This window comes from Heteronotia binoei, chromosome 1 (assembly GCF_032191835.1).
Source record: "Heteronotia binoei isolate CCM8104 ecotype False Entrance Well chromosome 1, APGP_CSIRO_Hbin_v1, whole genome shotgun sequence".
Taxonomy (NCBI): domain Eukaryota; kingdom Metazoa; phylum Chordata; class Lepidosauria; order Squamata; family Gekkonidae; genus Heteronotia; species Heteronotia binoei.
In genome coordinates this window covers 250,244,254-250,265,374 of record NC_083223.1, presented here as the reverse complement: position 1 = coordinate 250,265,374, position 21,121 = coordinate 250,244,254, and the positions used below count along the sequence as shown (strand labels likewise).

Here is a 21,121-nt window from a genome sequence, read left to right as displayed (position 1 = left end):
CAGAGATAGCCGCTGTGGACTTTTAGAGAAGAGTACGAAAGTCCTGAGTTAGAAAGAGATAAGGTGTAGGTTAAGATCTGCGTGATGGTGGAGAGCTCAGGTTTGAAGTTATGAAGAACAGCATACGCTGAAAAACATTTCCATTTCAAGGAAAAAGATTTCCTGGTAGCAGGTTTTTTGGCGTTAAATAAGACATGCCGAACGTCCGGAGGGAAATTCAGAAATCGATTTTCTAGGCAGTCAGTCGTAGAAGTGCCGAGTTGTGGTGTAAAACCTTGCCTTCTTGCTGTGAAATCCTGAGCTTGAGGAAGTCGAAGGAATGTGTTGTCTGATAGGAGAAGAGTGGTGAACTAAGGTTGACGAGGCCACCATGGTGTAATCAGGATGCAGTTGGTCTGATCTAACCTTATCTTTTGTAATACCCTCGTGATGAGAGGGATTGGTGGGAATAGGTAGTGTAGTGTCCCTGACCATTGCTGGAGGAAGGCGTCCCCCGCCAACAATGGAGATGGAGGGCCCCGAGTGTAAAAGCGAGGGCACTGTGCATTGTCTGGAGATGCAAATACATCTACTGTTGGAGTTCCGAAGATCTGGAACACTGCGTGAAGGGCCATTCGTGGTCGTTGATTAGATGGTGACTCAGTGTGTCTGCTTGGACGTTTTGGACTCCTGGTAGATGCACTGCTGTCAGGAAAATGCCGTGGGCGATACTTCAGTGTCATAAGGATAGGGCTCGTTTGCATAGTCGAATAGAAGCTGTGCCTCCCTGCCGATTGATGTAGAAGACGGTGGCTACATTGTCAAAGGTGACCTGAATGTGGTGGTTGCGAAGAGACGGAAGAAAGGATCTCAGGGCTCTGTGGACTGCCAGAAGTTCTAGACAATTGATATGAAGGGACCTCTCATAATCGGTCCATTGTCCCTGAACTGTCAGTGTTCCCAAGTGGGCTCCCCCTCCCCACTTGGAAGCATTGGTCGTGACAATCACAGAGGGCGGCGTTCGTACGAATGGCATTCCTGCCAGGAGATGATGATCCACCGTCCACCACCTTAGAGATGGGATGATGTGAGGTGAAACCGTAAGCAAGGTCATTTGGTGTTACCGGTGTGGATGGAATGTCTGGACAAACCACAGTTGAAGAGGGCGCATGTGAAGCCTTGCAAAACAGAGGACGGCGGTGGTGGCCGCCATAAGGCCTAACATTCTTTGAAAGATGAGGGAAGTTTGGGAGCGATGTGTTATGATCGTATTGGCTAAGGATTGGATATGTTGTACTCTGTCTGCTGGGAGAAAGGCCTTGTGAGATATCGTTGATAGACGCGCTCCTATAAATTGTATGTTCTGAGTGGGATTCAGGTTGGATTTTGCATGATTGACCTGAAGACCTAGTGCAGACAGGAAGGACAGTAGAAGAAATGTCCTTCTGAAGTTGTTCCTTTGTTTAGGATATGATCAGCCAATCGTCTATATAAGGGTAAATGGAGACCTGTTGTTGTTGGAGTGCTGTTGCCACCACAGCCATACATTTCGTGAAGACTCTTGGTGCTGTAGAGAGACCAAAGGGGAGGGAACGGAATTGATAGTGCTGATCTCCGACAGCAAACCTGAGGAATCTTCTGTGTTGGTGACTGATGGTGAGATGGAAGTAGGCATCCTGCAGGTCTATCGACGCCATCCAGGCTTGCTCTGGAATCAGTGGTAGAATAGATTGCAGAGTAACCATGCGGAATTTCTTGTAGCATATATGAAGGTTGAGTGTTCGAAGATCCAGTATAGGGCGCAGCCCCCTGTCTCTTTTTGGGACCAGAAAATAACAGGAGTAGAATCCCGTGTGATGGAACTGTGGTGGAACTGGTTCTATATCTCCCTTGTTCAGCAAGGTGGCGATTTCTGATTATAGAGGAGGAGAGGGGGGTGTAGGTATGAACCTGTGAAATTTTGGAGTCGAATTGAACTCTATGGTGTAACCCCTGTGGATGATCGCCAGGACCCATGAATCCAATGTTATGGATTCCCACATGAGGTAGAATGGTCGTAGTCTGGTAGTGGCGTCTGGATGGTATTGTGGCTGGTCGAGAGGTAGAGGGAAGAAGTCAAAGAGACTGCTTTGGGGTCAGTGCTGACTTTTTTGAGGTTTGTGGACGTGCTCCCTGCTGAAAAGGCTGTTTTGCCGGAGAAGCCTTACGTTTCCAAAATTCGGCTTGTCGGGGGGATCGAGAACGTTTGTAAAACGGAGGCTTCTAGGTTCTCTGCCAATTAGGTTGGGATTGTGGTTGAGTAACTCCCAATCTTTTGGCTCGTTTCCTACTGTCGTCGACTGTGGTCAAAATGTCATCCGTGGTGGCATTAAAAAGGCCCTGACCATCAAAAGGTAAGTCCTTTATTTTAAATTTGATGTCAGGCTGCAGTAACGAGGACATAAGCAATGCATGCCGGCGTAGGGCAATCGAAGAGGCCATAGTTCTAGATGTGTTAATTTGTTGCTTGCTGACCCTAGTAAGTTCTTGGAGAAGGTGGGAAGCCTGCTTCTTTGCTGCATCCAGTAAGGAAGGAACCAAAGTGTTAAGTTGGGAGGTGAGGTTGAAAGCATATGCCGAGAAATAGGCCATATAATTGTGGATTCTTGTTGTGGCAGTGGTAAGGGAATAGATCTTCCTTCCCAGAGTATCCAGTTTTTTGCCTTCTTTTTTCTGGTGGAACTGGGTGCCTTGTTTGTTTTGATTTGGAGGACGAATGCACTATCATGGAATTTGGAGCCGGATGGTTGAAAAGAAATTTAGACTCAGGGGCATGAATTCTGAAAAGGGATTCAACTCGTTTTGATGTGGGTGGCACTGAAGCGGGTTTGTCCCAAGCCTCTTTCAAGGTTTCCAGGTGAACTGGGAGCATAGGCAGAAAAGACCCTGCTGGCATGTCTGCGTGTACTAAATCGTGGACTATATCCGAAACCCTAGGTGCGTCAGTAGTCAGCTTGACATTAAGGGAAGAAGCCATGTTAGATAACAGATCCAGATAGGATTTGGAGCCCTCTGAGGGTGAAAGGTTAGCAGGTTTGATGATGTCAGATGCCGGTGAAGGAGGAGCTGAGGCTGTGGAGTGTGATGAGTCGGATTGCTCAGCCTCGGACTCTTCCTTGGGTCTCGATAGGTGTCACGAGAGGCTTGGTTATAGTAGCAGTAGCAGTTTGTTTGTTTGGTCAGCAGAGGAGGCTGTTGTGGTTGTTTATGAGAGACTGAACACACCGAGGTCGATCTGGTTGGAGACAGTGGCTTCGACACCATAGAGTAGTGTTTAGGGTGACGATAGGGACTTTCACGGTACCGAGGACGGTCCTCACAGTATGCCTGCTCTGGATGTGAAGAAGTTTCATGGTACCGAGGGTGCTCATCTCGATATTCCTGATCCTGATGTGAGGGATGGTAAAGTACCTCACGGTACCGAGAGTCTTCACGGTACTGATATCGATGGGAATCCGAAGATGGAGACCTGTAATATCTTCGGTACCTGCGAGGAGATGGTGACCTGGACCTCAATGGGCTATAATAATAATAGCGTTCCCTATGGCGACTTTGAGATTTCTCGGCTCGAACTCGAGTAGATGGCTCTCTCGGTGTCGAGAGTTCTCTTAGGAGTAGAGATGCGGGTGTCAAAATCTGTTCTTTGGTAGGCATCGAGACCTCCCAGAATGAGTGTGTGCCGAGAATGCTTGCGCACTGACTTCTGCTGGAATCTGGAGATTCGGAGTCGAGGATCTTGTCTGGTAAAGATCCATGAACTGAAGGAATATGTACGACCTCGAGAGGTACGGTATCGATGGGCGCTGAGGGTTCCAATGGAGTTGGTGCTGTTTGTACCGAGGTCGCTGTGTCGATAGTCGGGTACGATGCAGAAGTCGTTGTTGGAGACTTCGAATCCGAGGGTCTATGGCTGGGTTTAGACTTAATTTTTGGTGATGTCAAAGTGTCTTTAGAAGTCGATTCTGTGCGATGTCTCTTTCTAGAATCGTCAGACTTCATCGAATGTTTCCCGGACTTAAGCTTGCTGGGAACCAAGGCCATGGAAGCTGCCAGTCGAGCCACTTCCTTTTGAGTAGATAGGGAAGGCGAGGTTTGATATCCCGAAGTATGGGACATTGTAGGGCGCAGCGAGGACTCTAACAAGTGACTTCTGAGTCTAGCTGCGCGATTTTTTCTTGCTTGCTTTCCAAACTGGCTACAATGCAGGCAAGTGTCGGTACGATGAGCCTCACCCAGACAGAAAAGGCATAAAGAATGTCCGTTGGTAGATGGGATTTTAGAGGCACACCGAACACACTTTTTAAAAGTGATTTTGTCTTTTCCTTCCATCCGCCCGGGGGGGGGGGGGAGGGGAAGGAGAGAGAGAAAGCCGAAATAGAAGGGGGATAGTAAGATTTTTTTTTTTACGATACCATTGAATTGAAGGAAGAAGACGACGTGAGGAAAAATGGTGAGGAATTGCAGGAAAAGGATGAAGATCGCGATGAAGAGAGGAGACGCAATGAGGTAGGTGTATCCCGGGCGGCGGTAAAGAAGAAACTGGGTGGGTGACACGCCTCCCTCTTGTCTGGGCATGTGCGGTGGATGTCTCGTCCCCGGGACGAGAGGAAGTGCGCGCCAAAATTAACGCTCAAAGATTGCTTTGAATTCTTCGCGGTTGGGTTCGATCCTGGCGGATAACCCATGTGTGGGACTGCACAGAGACCACGAAGAAGATTGGGTCTTTCTGTGGCTGCAGAGAAGGAATGTTTGCCTGTCAAGCACTGAGTGAATGCTGTCCTGCCTCCTCCCTTACTCTCAAGCTTTTATCATTATGGTGGTTTGCTTCTGTAAACAACCTTTTCCTTTGTATTATCTCAGTCTGCCACTCAGATTATTTTTATATTTTTTGAGATCATCTGACTGCTGTACTGTTTTCATTTCTACCTCCCGCTTTGCTGCAAGCCATTTTGAAGCCTTAAGACTAGAAATATGGCAACATGCATTTTAAACATTGCTTTCTCCTGGAGCAAAGCCTGCTTAAGTTGCTAATGTAGTGGAAAGAAAGAGACTACATTTTTTTTTCTTAAACCCCACCCCCAGAAAAGCTTTATTGAATGGCAAAAATAAGCTAACTAAACTGCTCAGAGTTGTTCCACATTTTACAGGCAGCAATTTTTTAAAAAAAGAATGGATACAACCTTAGGATAGAGGTCCTATTTACAACAGCACGACTTTTAGGACTCTTCTTAGACCTCCCCACCCCTAGGCCAGGCTCTGGTACAAAAAGGTTGAAAATAAGTTGTTCCACAAAGTACAGACACCGCAAACAGTAAAATACATTAAAGATAATATTTTCACAATTGCTTTTTGATCATTCATAGTATTAAAACCAATGTTATCTAAAAGCAAGTCTACCTATGAATGAAATGCGGGCAATTCAGGGTTAGGTTAGATTGTTTAACTAATCCTAAAATTGTAGCAGGATTTATTTTATTTTAGGGTCCAGGGGAAGGATCGCAACAAGTAAACAATGAAGACATCTCTCTTTTTTCACAAAGAGGTCTATGTTTTGCATAAATCAAGGCATGAGTAGTTGTGTCGACTCCACAGCAAGACGCCAGGAAGTTATCTAAATCATAAGGCGGATCTAAGCACCTTTCACTCTAGAAGCAGAACTCACTAATGGCTGTTTCTTAATGACATTTCAGATCAAACTGGGGAAGGAAACAGGTGTTTCACAGACACATTCCCTGGAGCCCAAGTACAGGATACAGCTTCCCATCAAACAATGGGCCCAATTATTTATTATGCTGTTTGTGGATCCACCCTAGCTCCTGTCAAGTAGACATGAACTGGGAATTCCCATCAATGGTACACGTGTGGCCCACTGGTTCAAGCAAGCTTCTCCAACAGGAAAACTGCAGCTCCCCAGCAGCATTCCAGGTCAAGAGAAAAGGCCCTTCTGCTTGTTCCAGCATGAGTTTGCATGCATCAGAACTCACTTCTTCAGAAGTTCTCTCACGAAAGCTCATGCTGTGTTGTTTCTTTATAGTACCAACTGACTTTTTATTATGCCATAGCAAACTAACACAGCTATTCCCTATGCATACATCAAAGAAAATGATAAGATACTGGATACTCCATTATGGCTAAGCCATAATGGGGCCATAAGATGATAAGATATTGGATTCTCCGCCCTATACTCTGAATCTCAGAGTCTCAGAGCAGTCACAATCTCCTTTACCTTCCCCCCCCCCCCCCCACAACAGACACCCTGTGAGGTAGGTGGAGCTGAGAGAGCTCTTACAGCAGTTACCCTTTCAAGGACAACTCCTACAAGTGCTATGGCTGGCCCAAGGTCATTCCAGCAGCTGCAAGTGGAGGAGTGGGGAATCAAACCCGGTTCTCCCAGATAAGAGTCCACACACTTAACCACTACACCAAACTGGCTCTCCAGCAAGCATGGATTGCATCTGTGCGGTATGAATCTTCACTTGGGAGGTTTATGGGACACCAAAGCTCGCATTATATTTATGCTGCAAAACAAGACACTGTTCCTTGCCAATTCTAGGCCTCTTTTTTGAATCAAGGTTTCATTCCGTTCTTCTTTCCATCTAAACCCAGAATACTTTATTCCTCTTGGCACAGACTACACAACCATCTCTGGGTGATGCAGAAATGGTTTAGCTTCTAGACTTCCACCAGTTTAAGCTTCTATGAGGAAAATTATACTAGGAGCCCAAAGGTGCGTCAGTGTTAATTCATTTCTTTGGAACTGGGAAAAGCTGTTTCAGCATTTGCCTTGTCTTAAAACCAACTCACCTTTCATTCAAGGAGGGCAAGTTTCTAGCCCTATGGTTACAATCAAAGAGTTTATACCTACAAAGGCTCAGAAACAGACACAAAAAAAGGGGTTGGGGTTTTTTTTGTTTTAGATTTTGGGCTGCAACAGATAGGAAGGAGTGCCGTCTCAATCCTCCATTTTAACACTGACTTTATACACTGTCCCCCCTTCCTTGCCCACATTCATTCTGCAGCGCTACATTCCACAGAACAGTTTGTGCGTTAGACAATAATACTTCCGTCAGTTGGAAAGCAAAGCAAGGAGAAAAGTTCCAGATGGGAATATTTCTTACAAAGTCTCTCAGTCTCACACAAAAGGCAGTAGCCTCAGCCACTGTCTCCTTCCCTGAGCAAATTACTTTCCGTTCACATTTCTGAAAAATCCATGGCTCTTCTGGAAAATACATTCAGGCTCCTGGGATAACAGGAAAGTGACTGAGTGAATCACCCTCTTACACACATATATACACATTTTCCCTTTGTTTGGAAGACTGCTGGGTTGCCCCTCTAGAAAAACATTAGCTGCCATAGAGAGGGGGCCAGGAGCAAAATTGGGGAGCTACCAGCCTCTCCTCAAGGCTTCAACATGAAGAAATGCCCATGTTGTGATGGGATGGATGGCACCCTTCAAAGCAAGGCTTTCAGGATGAAGGAGAGACCAGCCCCACAGGAGAGTCCCAAGGCCAAGAAGAAGGTCATGATGGCACCTGCCAGCTCACTCTCATGGGGCTCCACCTGTCTGAAGAAAGAAACAGAAGGTGTTAGTCTCATGGGAAAAGGGCCCACCTCTGTCATTCTACACCAGAGAGGCAATCAGTGCTGGGATGGAACCCAAATGAGAGTTATTAAAAATGACATTTTGATTTTCACCATCAAGTAGAGGCTGACTGATGGCGACCCCATAGTGTTTTCAATGCAAGAGACAAACAGAGGAAGTTTGCCATTGCCTGCCTCTGTGTCACAATCCTGGACTTCTTGGTGGTCTCCTGCCCAAGTACTAACTAGGGACAATCCTGCTTAGCTTCCGAAATCTGTATTATATGTATGTTTAATGTAAACTTCACTTTAATGCCGCATGTTCTAAGGTAACTGTTAATCCTACTGTGTAGTATATTTCTATGCGCCAGTCAATCTGGTTCTTTCATTAATATTGATGTTATATTGTTTCTAAAGATGCTGTTAGGGGCATTTAGGGCCTCCGGTGGAAAAAGCTGGATATAGGTGGCAAAAAAAAATATGGAACTGCCTAATTCCAGATCCAAGTATATGTCATTAACACCACTGAAAATAGTTACACAGTGCTTTTCTTCAGTCTTGGAAATGTATTATGGGCTTCATTCAGTAACCTTTACAAGTACTCTGTAAGGTAGGCCTATAAGAAATCACAACACAGAGGCTAGGGTTAGGAACTGCCAGAGTGGTGGAGTCAGGATTTTGGACTCCACTGATGAGTACTTACGCGCTGTCCTTGTGCTGGGGTTGTGGGGGCTCGGGGGTGGAGCACCTGCTTTGCCTGCAGAAAGTTCAGGTTCAGCCGCTGGCACATGATGTGTAAGATTTCTATCCAAGAACCTGCAGAACTATTGCTCATCAGAGTCGACAACACTGACCTTAATAACTGCTGGTCTGACTCAGTATAAGGAAACTTCATGTGCGTCATAAATTAATTGTCCTAACAGGAATGCTGACCGTTTTGATGGTGATGCTATATTTTTGGATATCTCTCCTTCCCGGGGTGGGACACCTGGTCACATTCTTTGTAGTGAATTCAACACCAAGTCAAACCATCTTTATTCACCAGAACTGTTTTTTTTATTTCACAGCCCAGCAATTAAACCACGGTTTAGTTTTGTTGAAACTGGGGTTTCTGGTTATGCTGAATGTTTTCTTGAATGGAGGGAAGGGCCATGGCTCAGTGGTAGACAACATGCTTTGTGTGCAGAAGTCCTCAGGTTCAGCCACTGGCATGCCCAAATTAGAAAGGATCTCACACAGCAAGCTGGGAAAGAAGAAGACCTGCACTTGAGCTTGAGATGGGTACTACCAGTCAAATAGACATCATTTTGAGCATATACATTCTTAAGTACTTTACTTAGTCCATTCCAGGCCTTGTTTTGGGCAGGAGCTCACAGGAGCACAGCTCTGGAACCTCTAAATTTTATTGTGCTCTTTCTTTCTTAACCCCCCTCCCAAAATACTTGCAAAATACAACCCCCTGTGAGAATTTTGCTGAACTTGAAGATCTGACAAACTTTCTAATATTTCCCCCTCACACACAAAAAAATAGGAAAATAACCCAAAAATATAAAGCAGGCAGATGGATATCTTCATCAGGCCACATAGGGGAAAGTAATTTTAAAAGTATGATGGGAGTAAGGTTTTATTATGACAATTATAATTCAAGAAGCATTTTAAGGTAGATACTGAGCTGATATAATTTACTACACCTTCTGGTGATGTCAGGGATGTGTGGCATATGCAAATGAGTTGTCCTAATGAGCTCCAGCACCTCTTTTTCTACAAAATAACTTCTGGTCCATTTGTATCCTGCCCCTCCTCCAAGGATGGTGTACATGGTACTCCCCTCCTCCATTTTATCCTCACATCAACCCTGTGAAGTACTTTAGACTGCGGAAGCGACTGGCCCGAAGTCAGCCCCCAATAAGCTTCATGGTAAATGAAGATTTGAACCTGGGTCTCCCCAGATCCTTGTACGGCTCTCTAACCACACAACTACACTGGAATAACTATGCATTAATAAACAAAACAATGCATTAATAAACAAATGCACAGCTGGCCCAGGTTTTGTTTTGTTTTTTAAAAAAATTAATAGAAACTGGACAGCTGGCCTGAAACAGGAGAGGAGGGGCGAAACTAATATCTGAACCAACATCCAATTTGCTGAGTTTGTCAAGTATTACGATTGTCTTACTGACAGACCCAGCTCCAGGCTCTCAGATAAAAGTCACACAGCTACTGAACTGGTCTTGAGCAAATCTGTAATGAGCCCTGAGGACGGGGAGCTGGAAGGGTTAACAGACCAGTAAGAACCAACAGCTGGGCCGTCAATCACACCCTCCACATTCCAGGCACCCATGCCACAGGCTGTTGACAATCAGTCTCCTCCAAACTCTCCCCCTCCCATCTCAAGAATACGGGTGAGTCTTTGAAAAAAATTGACAAAAAATAGACTCCGCATGCCAATGCTTCAGATCTCTTAGCCCTGATAACTAGAGGAATTACGATCACCCAGAAAGTAGGCTGATTGATGTGCCCATATAACTCACGCACAGGACTTGGCAACCTCATGGAAGCAAGAAGTCGATTCCCTGGCTTGCATCCACGCTCCTTCCTGATTCCAGTACCTGACTGGTTTGAATTCCTTGGCACCCTGACCCTTTGGCTTTGGACACTGACTTCTCCTTCTGGTTTGCGATTCTGCTGTGGTGACTGGGCTCCTGACTGACTCCTTGAATTTTGACTTTGGACCGACTTTAGACTCCCTCCTGCCTGCCCCCCCCCCAGCAGGTTAGTGCGCTGTTGTTATAACAATACACCTTTACTTATCTTGCAGGTCTTCAGAAATCAGTGGACAATAAATTTAAGATAGAGAAACAAATTGGTACCTCTGAGTATACAGCAGACTGCTTCCCTCTCCCTGCTGAGTAACTACAGCTTGTCCCAGCATTTCCAAGTACATACATACCCCAGCACCTTTTTTCTTTTAAAGGAAATATGAACCACTGCAGACACTAATTTGCAGTTCACATTTTGTTCCCCCATGCCCTAAGTAGAAGACTACTCAGTTCTTCACTCACTTTGGTGCCAGGCACATGCTGAGGGAGACGAAATAGCCGTTGGAAAGTGAGAAAACCACCATGAAGAGGATGAACCAGGCATCTTGGTGGAAAAGCACAGGCAGGTAGGAGCGTTGTGGGATGTTGCACAGCAGCAACAGTGGGATGAGCAGCAAACGAAGCCCCACCATGGTATGGAGCATGGGCAGGTTCTTCTCAGGCTAGTGAGGGCAAAAACATCCTGTGTCAATTACTCCTGTCTCGCAAGCACCTGCAGCCACAGTTCACCCCTTCTTGAAAGGTACAAGCAACAGAATACAACCTGTCACAGAGTAACTGCACTAGTGCAAATACTGTCCCTAACAAATGCTATCTCTTGACCCCTTCAATGCCATCACTTACCCTTGCCAAAGGACATGTATGGCTGCTTTCAGATATCATCTACTGCCACCTGATGAACCATGGCTTGTGCAATAGACTTGGTTAATCTATCTGATGTAAAGTAACAAATCCTTGCTTGTGTGTAAAATCCAGTTTTTCTGTTTTTTGTCTCCCATCCTACCTCCCAAAAGAGACTGTTCTTATAATGCTCCCTCTGTGATCAAATGCCTCAACATCTCTGATTCTTGATGGCTTTTTGAATCTTTTATTTATGTATCACTATTTTTCTTCTTTGCCTGTGCACATGATGGAATAAGTCCTAGTCCACATAAGGATCTCCCTCAATAAGCCTTTGAAAGGTGCCTGAAGACTCTTTCTGATTCCTGCCAGAGCAGACTATCCCAGCTACAACTTTGGAATTCTTGCAGGCTTCTGGCTTACGCTGCTTATTCCAAGACGGAACACAGCCTGAATAGGGAGACATCAGCCCCACTCACCCACCCTTGCCACTGCTCCATCACTTACCCAGAGGAAATAGGAGGTGGCGCTACGGCCTAGCCAGTCCATGACATTGAACAGAAGGAAGCAGCAAATTGGAGTGAAGAACTTCCCTGGGAGGTGGTAAGACAAAGAGATTTATAATTCAAATAAGGGCCTGAAATGCAACCCTTATTAGAAGCTGCAATCCAAATCCAAACTGGAGAAATGATTACTAGCTCATACAGGAAAGACTTTTCTTAAATCCATGGTTTCCCCAAGAGGAAGCTGGGTCAGCATAAACAAGCCTTTCTATTGGTGCAGGAAACTGTTGTTTCCCAGCATTTGAACAGATAGTTGCCGTCACACCCATTTTATCACAGATCAGTTAAGACCTTTGTGTCTCACCATTAAGAGCTAAAGTGAATCAACCCTTTAAGCTTTGTGAAGTTACTCCTGAATTTCCTTAGGGTTTTCAGCTCTGCCATATTCTACTGTGACTACAGTTCTCTTCTTGCATGTAATGACATTTATGTTTGTCATCTCTACCCTGTTTGATGAAAATGGAAAAGCAGTACAGAAATATGGAAAGAAAAAAAGGAGACCAAGTTTCCTTGCAAGAGTTACATACCTCAAGCAAAAGGAAAACCTAGAATTCTTGGCTCTCACCCCCTCCTGCTCCCCATACCATCCCACTCCACTGCAGAGATGCGGTTGCAGCTCTCCAGACCAGTCTTCATCCCTCCCCTTTTGAAAGATGCCCATCACTCACTCCAGGTTTTGTTCTCAGACACGCTGGTCACACTGGCGGTAATGGCAGGAAACACAGACAGGGTGACAGCGAAGACCAAGACAATACACAGGGCCATCTGCCAGATCTAAAAGAGAAGGCAGAGTTAGTCCTGGCTCTCCCTGAGTCCAGGCTGCACCATTTCAGATAGAATACAATCCAAGAAAGGTCGCTATAATGGATAACACAACAAAAAATGCAAGCTAGTGACCAATTTACTAAGTAGTATATAGAAATCAGTCCAAATGTCCAAAACATGTATATTCAAGTCCCAAAGTAGTGTGGTGACAAGTCAATTGATTAAGTACTTGTTTCTTTCCAGTCTTCATCAGACCTGGGACCAATATTGATTCAATTATATATATTCTTTACACAATTTTCAAAAAAGAAGGATGCAGAGCGTCTCCAGCAGCAATTTCACATTGGCTACAGCTCAGTATGCGGCTTCTTGCGCAAAAAGAGTCCCACCCAAGCAAAATGCTTCATGCAAAATGGAATTGAGTCCGTGAAGAAAGATATTGTGTCTCCCACCTTCACCAACCCAGGAAAGAATCTGACCGATTTCGCACTCACCTTATGCCTCTCTCATGTTCGTCTTCTCAGTGCGGCTTCATTCCAATTTCACACTATCTGCCCCAGGGCTGCAGCAAGTGTCAGTGTTTTCACACAGCAAACAGGAACCACTAAAAACCAGTTTCGGTTTGCTGCATGAAAACGCCCATGCTTGCTGCAGCCCAGAGGCAGATAGTGTGAAATTGGAAGGAAGCTGCACTGAGAAGACGAACGTGAGAGTGGTGTAAGGGGAGTGTGAAATTGGTCTCTGTTCTAAATTTCAGCTGACTTATATCCAGCCCAAGTCGGGAAGCTATCAAATCTGCTCCAAGGGGTTTCTCAGCCCAATACAGCTTTGGGAATGGATTCCATTTTGGAGGCAACTAACAAATGCGGGAGCAAAGCAACTTCCTCATCTGTGTTGAGGCAGCTTTCATACATGAGCAGGAAGTTTGTGGCTGAGTGATATTTTTCTTCTCTCCGCAATCATACTTCCTGGCTATTAGGATATGCACTGAGTATTGCCTGGATGCTGGAGTGCAGGCAGCATCAACTATTTCAGTGGTCTTCAGCCTTTCAGTTTGGTGTAGTGGTTAAGTGTACAGACTCTTATCTGGGAGAACCAGGCCTGATTCCCCACTCCTCCACATACACCTGCTCAGGGCCTTTTTTGTAGAAAAAGCCTAGCAGGAACTCATCTGAATATTAGGCCACACCCCCTGACACCATTGTTTCACATAGGGCTTTTTGTCGAAAAAGCCAGGCAGGAACTCATTTGCATATTAGGCCACACCCCCTGATGCCAAGCCAGTCGGAACTGCATTCCTGTATGTTCCTGCTCAAAAAAAGCCCTGCACCTGCTGATGTGACCTTGGGTCAGTCACAAGTTCTCTCAACGGTGTTCTGCTGAAGGGCAGTTCTGGAAGAGCTCTCTCAGCCCCACTGACCTCACAGGGTGTGGGGAGGGGAAGGGGAAGGAGATTGTAAGCCGCTCTGAGACTCCTTTGGGTAACGAAGGGTAAGGTATAAATCCAATTTCTCTCTCTTTCCAGATCACTGAACAGCATGCACATGTCATAAGAACATAAGAGAAGCCATGTTGGATCAGGCCAATGGCCCATCCAGTCCAACACTCTGTGTCACACAGTGGCCAATATATCTGTGTGTGTGTATATACATACATATACACACACACACACACACACACACACACATATATATATACTGTGGCTAATAGCCACTGATGGACCTCTGCTCCATATTTTTATCCATTCTCCTCTTAAAGCTGGCTATGCTTGTAGCCGCCACCACCTCCTGTGGCAGTGAATTCCACATGTTAATCACCCCTTGGGTGAAGAAGTACTTCCTTTTATCCATTTTAACCCGACTGCTCAGCAATTTCATTGAATGCCTACGAGTTCTTGTATTGTGAGAAAGGGAGAAAAGTACTTCTTTCTCTACTTTCTCCATCCCATGCATAATCTTGTAAACCTCTATCATGTCACCCCGCAGTCGACGTTTCTCCAAGCTAAAGAGCCCCAAGCGTTTTAACCTTTCTTCATAGGGAAAGAGTTCCAGACCATTAATCATTCTAGTTGCCATTTTGTGGACTTTTTCCAATGCTATAATATCCTTTTTGAGGTGCGGTGACCAGAATTACACACAGTATTCCAAATTAGACCGCACCATCGATTTATACAGGGGCATTATGATATTGGCTGATTTGTTTTCAATTCCCTTCCTAATAATTCCCAGCATGGGGTTGACCTTTTTTATTGCAATTGCACACTGTCTTGACATTTTCAGTGAATTATCTACCATGACCCCAAGATTTCTCTCTTGGTCAATCTCTGCCAGTTCACAACCCATCAACTTGTATTTGTAGCTGGGATTCTTGGCTCCAATGTGCATTACTTTGCACTTGGCCACATTGAACCTCATCTGCCACGTTGACGCCCACTCACCCAGTGTCAACAGATCCCTTTGGAGTGCCTCACAATTCTCTCTGGTTCTCACCACCCTGAACAATTTAGTGTCATCTGCAAACTTGGCCACTTCACAGCTTACTCCCAACTCCAGATCATTAATGAACAAGTTAAAGAGCATGGGACCCAGTACTGAGCCCTGCATCTCCAGAGTTCAGAGTTATGTGGTAGAAAGGGAGGCCAGTTAGACCAGTGTCAAGGCCAGCACTGTGAACAGCAGACCAAGACAGTCAGGAAACACCCGCCGAGTACCCAGAGGTGCACCACAGTGAGGAACAAGCCAGGGGTCAGAACCATCAAAGAATAAGCAGCTGTAGCAGAAGAAACTGATCTGGCCTCCCAGGAGGCTACTTCTCCTCCCATTAGGCATAAAGTATATATGGGGGCAGAGGGAGGTAGTTGTTAATTTCCTGCATTGTGCAGAGAATTAGACTAGATGACCCTGGATGTCCCTTCCACCATGCCCCAAATCGCTGCCCTCAATTCTTACCTTCCGGAGCACACTGACCACTGATAGCTCGGGTGTGGCCAGGCCTTCCCCCTTCGTCCCGTTCATCACTTTGGGAGAATACTTGACTTCTACCTGCTCTGGAGCAAAGATCTTTCTATTGTTCATGTGTAAAGGTTCTTCTTGGGAGCTGTGTGGCACAGCAGTGGCGCCCTCCTCTGGAGACACAATGGCAGAGAAGGCTCTTGAGATCAGAGCAGGCGTTAAGGACATTCCCCCTCGCCTTGACTACTGCCTCTCCTTGGCTGCTAGTCTGATGCACAGACCAGTCACCAAAGTACATTTTGCTTGCTCTAGAATCACATTAAGAAATATTAACTGAGTGCCTGCCTTGCATGGCTTCAGCCTGCCTGCTTCCAACATCCCTGCCTTGTTCACCCTGCCCAAACAAACAGGTTGCTTACCTGTAACTGATGATCTTCGAGTGATCACCTGCGCAGTCCCACACATGGGTCTTGCCTTTGGCAACGGATCCTAACTCGGAGACTCCAAAAGCTTGCTTGAGCGTTATTTTTGGCACGCTTTCCAGCTCGCCCTGGGGAGCAGGCACCGACTGCGCATGCCTGGAGCAAGTGGAAGGCACCCCTCCCACTCATCCGTGCAGGAAAGCAAAGAGCCAGCAGAGGGGAAGGCTGGGTGTGTGTGTGTGACTGCACAGATGACCACTTGAAGATCTTCAGTTACAGGTAAGCAACCAGTTTATCTTCATCGTGGTCTCTGTGCAGTCCCACACATGGGTGATTAACAAGCTAAACACAGGAGGTGGGTGCTGGCTACTGGTAAGCAAACGCAATAGTTAGTTCACATAAGGCACTTACCTTGCACTATGTTGCACTCATATGGAGGAGTATTAGTGAAAGATTGAGTGGAGGGCTGCTTAGCTGAAAGAGGCATCACATCTAGCACGAACGTCCAGGGCATAATGAGTGACGAACATGGACGGAGAGGACCAGGTTGCAGCGGAACAAATGTCCTCCAAGGATACTCCTTGCAGAAATGCCGAAAAGTCGAGACGGCTCTAGTAGAATGAGCTCTGAGTTCGACAGGTAATGGCTGTTTAGCAGTCTCATAATACAACCAAATTGCGCTAGACACTCATTTGGAAAGTCCCTGAGTGGATATCTTGGAGCCTTTATGGGGCTTACCATAGGCTACAAATAAATTAGTGTCCTTTCGGAAAGGCTGTGTACGTGCAAGATAGAAGGATAAGGCTCTCTTCATGTTGAGAGTATGCAGTATCCTTTGACCTTAGTCCTTGGGTTCTGGGAAGAAGGCTGGTAAGGAGGTAGCACTTGAAAGGTGGAAAGGGGAGACGACCTTCGAGAGAAAGGAGGGGTCCATCCGAATAACCACCTTGGAACTATGGAAGACGGTATAAGGTGGATCAGAGCGGAAAACGCACAGCTCACTTGCTTGTTTACCTGAGGTTAGGGCAACCAATAGGGCAATCTTCCAAGAAAGTAAATGTAAGTCAACAGACGCTAAGGGCTCGAAAGGAGCTAGGACTAAGGATAAACTCCAAGCAGGAACGATGGGTTTAACTGGGGGATGTAGATGTAGAAGTCCCTTGAGGAAAGCTTTAGATAAGCGATGAGAAAAAACTGTCTGACCATCAACAGGAATGTGGAACGATGAGATGGCAGACAAATGAACCTTTAGTGAAGAGTAACTAAGTCCTGAAGCTTGCAATGATAATAAGTACTGTAGAATAAAGGGGATAGGAGCGATGTCTGGATTAATGTCATGAAATTGAACATATGTGGAGAAGCGCTTCCATTTGAGAAGGTAGGAACATCTAGTGGATGGTTTCCTAGCGTTGAGGATAACCTGCTGCACTTCTGGGGGCAGTGTTATGGTCGGATCCTCCATGCTGTGAGGCATAGAATCTGAGGATTGTGGTGCCAGACTTGACCTTGATGTTGAGTGAGGAGGTCGGGTACCATAGGGAGATGATGATAGGAGTGGCGGGATAACTGAAGAAGCCTTGCAAACCACGATTGTCTTGGCCACCAAGGAGTGATGAGAATTTAGTCTGTCTGATCTCGGTCGATCTTGAGGATCGAGCATGTGATGAGTGGAAATGGAGGGAACAGGTAATGGAGGCCTCCCATCCAAACATGGAGGAATGCATCGTTGCTCCCACTTGTGTAGAAGTGACAGCATTTGGTGTTGAGTCGTGTGGCAAAGACATCTACACTGGGGCTCCTGAAGCAATGGAAGATGCGGTGAAGATGTGCAGGGTTGAGTGACCATTCGTGGTCATCCAGTCAAACCCGGCTGAGAGAGTCTGCTAGAGTATTTTCCACTCTGGGTAGATGGATTGCAGTGATGTAAATGTTGTGCTCAATGCATCATTTCCAAAGGGTAATGAAGAAATGGCAGAGTCAAAGAGACCTCGTTCCTCCCTGTTTATGTAGAAGACAGTTGTCATGTTGTCTGATGTGATTTGAACATGACGACCCATCAGAGAAGGAAGGAAGGATTGAAGGGACCTGTGGACCGCTATTAGTTCCAAGCAGTTGATGTAGAATTTTCTCTCTGCAGGAGACCACAGGCCCCTGACAGTCTTGTCCTCCAAGTGGGCTCCCTAAACCAAAGTTGCAGAGGCCTCATTCGAAGCCTGGCGAATTTGATGACAGATGTAGTTGCTGCCATGTATCCCAGAAGACGTTGAAACACGACAGCAGGTTGAGTTGGAGATTGAAAAATAGCAGTGGCAGTCGCTGTGAGTTGTAGACTGCGTGGAAGAGGAAGGAAAACCATATGAAAATGTGTGCAGAAGCGAACACCTATGAATTGTAGGTCCTGGGTAGGGGTAAGTTGTGACTTGGCAAGGTTCACACACAGACCCCTAAGGATGCTAGAAGCGATAGCGTGACCTGAATGTCCCGTTCGAGCTGTTGAGGTGACTGAGCAGTCAGGAGCCAGTCGTCCAAATAGAGGAAGATGGTGATACCTCCAAGGCGCAGAACTGCAGCCACCACTGCCATACACTTTGTGAAGATGCGAGGGGCCGTGGATAGTCCGAATAGGAGGGCCCGAAATTGGAAGTGGTGGTGACCCATGGTGAATCTCAGGTATTTCTGGTGTTGAGGCATTATCAATATGTGGAAGTAGGCATCCTGAAGGTCCAGGGATGCCATCCAGGTGTTCTGCGGGATTAATGGCAGGATTGACTGAACGGCGATCATTCTGAATTTTTTGTAAGTTATCCATTCGTTGAGTTTCCTGAGATCTAGAATTGGACGTCTGCCTCCATCTCGTTTTGGGACTAGAAAGTATTTGGAGTAAAACCCCGTCTTCTGAAAGTGGAGGGGAACGGGTTCTATGGCCTCTTTGCGAAGTAGATCTAGGATTTCCTTGTGGAGAAATGGGGACAGAGGAGTTAAGATGAAACAGTGATGGTGAGGGGGCGAAATGAACTCTATGGAGTAGCCTATTCGAATTATAGTGAGTACCCAAGTCCTGAGGAACGGAGAAAGCCTTGTGTGGCTTGGAGAGAGCAGGAGGGGGAAGTCAAAGAGACTGTTTTGAGGGTGGCGTAGTCTTCTTGCTTGGCAGTGGGCGTGTCTTTTGTTGGTAGGACTGGTAGGGTTGCTTGCCTTGGGGTCCCTTCCGACGCCAGTATTCTGATTGTCTGGGGGAATGCTGACGTTTCAGGTAAGGCTGTTTCCAGGGCCAGGAGCAGTTGAAAGTTTGGGACTGCTGTTGCTGGGTGACCCCAAGGCATTTAGCGTGCTTACGGCCATCATCTACGGAAGTAAGGACCTCGTCTGTGAATACGTGGAACAACCCCTGACCGTCAAACGGCAGATCCTCAATCTTCTGTTTGATGTCAGTCTGAAGATTAGTTGAGCGAAGCCATGCATGGCGCCGAAGCGCTACTGATGACGCAAAGGTCCTGGAGGAGCAGGCCACTGCATGCCAAATCGTATTTATTTGTTGCTTACCGACTCTGGAAAGTTCTGAAACCAGTTGATGAGCCAGTTTTTGAGAAGCGTCCGGTAAAGTTGGAATCAGGGGTGTGAATTGATTGGTAAGGTTGAAGACATAAGCCGAAAGGTAGGCCAAGTAGTTATTAATCTTGGAGTTGGTGGTAGCCAGGCTGTAGATTTTTTGTGCTAGAGTGTCGAGTTTACGCCCTTCCCGGTCGGGTGGAGTAGGGTGTCGTGTGGGCTTTGCCTTCGAAGCCGAGTGAACAATGGAATTGGGAGCAGGATGAGAGGAGAGAAACTTCGAATCTGGGGCATGGACCCAGTAAACGGAGTCAAACCTTCTAGGAGTAGGTGCGATGGAGGCTGGCTTGTCCCAGGCTTCCTTAAGTCCCTCAAGATGTACTGGACGCATTGGTAGCAAAGATCCAGCAGGCAGGTCGTATTGTACTAAGTCATGCACCACATCAGAGACCGCTGGGGTGTCAGAGGGTAAAGTGACATTGAGAGCCTCCACCATGGTGGAAATTAGGTTGAGATAGGCCTTAGAGCCATCGGATGGAGAAAGGCGGTCTGGGCGAGGCGTGTCGGAGACAGGGGAGGCTGGAGGACCTAGAACTCACTGATTCAGCGTCGGAGTCATCTGGAAGAGAGAGCCCTTTGTTGGTGTCTTTCGTGTGCGTTATAGGAGCCGAAGACACAGTTATTACCGGTGAGCGAGGGGCTCAGATCGGAGCCGAGGAACTCGTCGTGATCGGTGAATGAGGAGCTGGGATTGGAGACCTAGGAGCTGAGGTGGAGGTCGAGGTCAAGGCTTGGAGTCGAGGAACATATGCAGGTGAAGCATGTCGAGAGTGCCTTTACTCAGCGTAATCATGGTACCGAGAGTGCTGAAGTCTCTCATGTGAGAGAGATCTAGAGAACCTGTAAGCTCTTTGGTATAGAGATGAAGGCGATATCGAGGCTGAGGAGTAGTCGTCATGGCGGAGATCCGCGGGAATGGGTGAACGAGAGCGGTGGTGGAATTCCCTGTGGAGAGGTGCCCTATAGTCTCGAGTCGAGAATTGAGTTGACAATTCTCAGTAAAGCTGGGTTGAGACTTGGGTGGATGACTCATGAAGTTCTCTATACAGGGGAGAAATCCCGACGTCTCGATACGAGCTCGATTCTCTATACAGGGGAGAAACCCCAATGTCCCGGAAAGCGTTTGGGTCCAGAAGATGCCTAGGGTCCGGTTCCAGGATATCTAGAGGCAAGGAGCCGTGAAGCGATGGGGATCTCGATGGAATCGGAATCACATCTGTGGATCAAGCGAGCTGGGGCATCTCAGTGATGACATCAGTGGAAGCTGTGAGTTCTGCAGGTAACAGTGTCGGGATGGTACGCTGCGACAAAGTCGAGGCCATCGGAATCGAGGCGGCAATTGAAGTCGAGGCCATCGAAGCTGAAAGAGCAGTCTTGCTGGTTTTGGCTGTAGATTCCCAATTTTTCTTGGGCGCCGAAGCAGATGGTTCCAAGTGACGGTTTGACTTCTTAGACTTGTGAGTAGACTCAGAGTGGCGGAAAGCAGATCTGTCGGACTTATGCTTTCTTAGCAATGCTATAGCGGCCGACGCAGCCGAATCTCCCTCTCGAGGTGGGGGAGGCGGCGAATTGCTGGAAGTGGGCATAACCTGGAGAGACTTTTCAAGTAGAAAGCTCTGAAGTCTGGCGGATCTGTTCTTCTGTGCCTGCTTGCCAAAACTAGCACAGTGGGGGCAAGAGTTGACTCTGGGCTTCCCCGAGGCAAAAAAGACAGTGGGAATGACCGTTGGTAGACAGAATTTTAGCTCTGCATCTGCGGCACTTTTTAAAAG

General features: G+C 46.6%; 1 protein-coding gene across 2 annotated transcripts in view; it reads right to left on the bottom strand.

Annotated features, from left to right (window-relative positions):
* Positions 1 to 6,823: 6,823 nt before the first annotated feature.
* The window catches only part of SLC29A2 (solute carrier family 29 member 2), a 38,294-nt gene continuing 23,996 nt past the window's right edge, over positions 6,824 to 21,121 (bottom strand). For both annotated transcript variants that reach the window (XM_060252115.1, XM_060252108.1), the window contains exons 9-13: positions 15,316 to 15,491; positions 12,271 to 12,376; positions 11,547 to 11,632; positions 10,662 to 10,861; positions 6,824 to 7,582 (exon numbers count right to left, since the gene is read on the bottom strand). In XM_060252115.1, the coding sequence (XP_060108098.1) occupies positions 7,471 to 7,582; positions 10,662 to 10,861; positions 11,547 to 11,632; positions 12,271 to 12,376; positions 15,316 to 15,491 (680 nt within the window). In that variant the 3' untranslated portion in view covers positions 6,824 to 7,470. The remainder of the gene's footprint in view (positions 7,583 to 10,661; positions 10,862 to 11,546; positions 11,633 to 12,270; positions 12,377 to 15,315; positions 15,492 to 21,121) is intronic.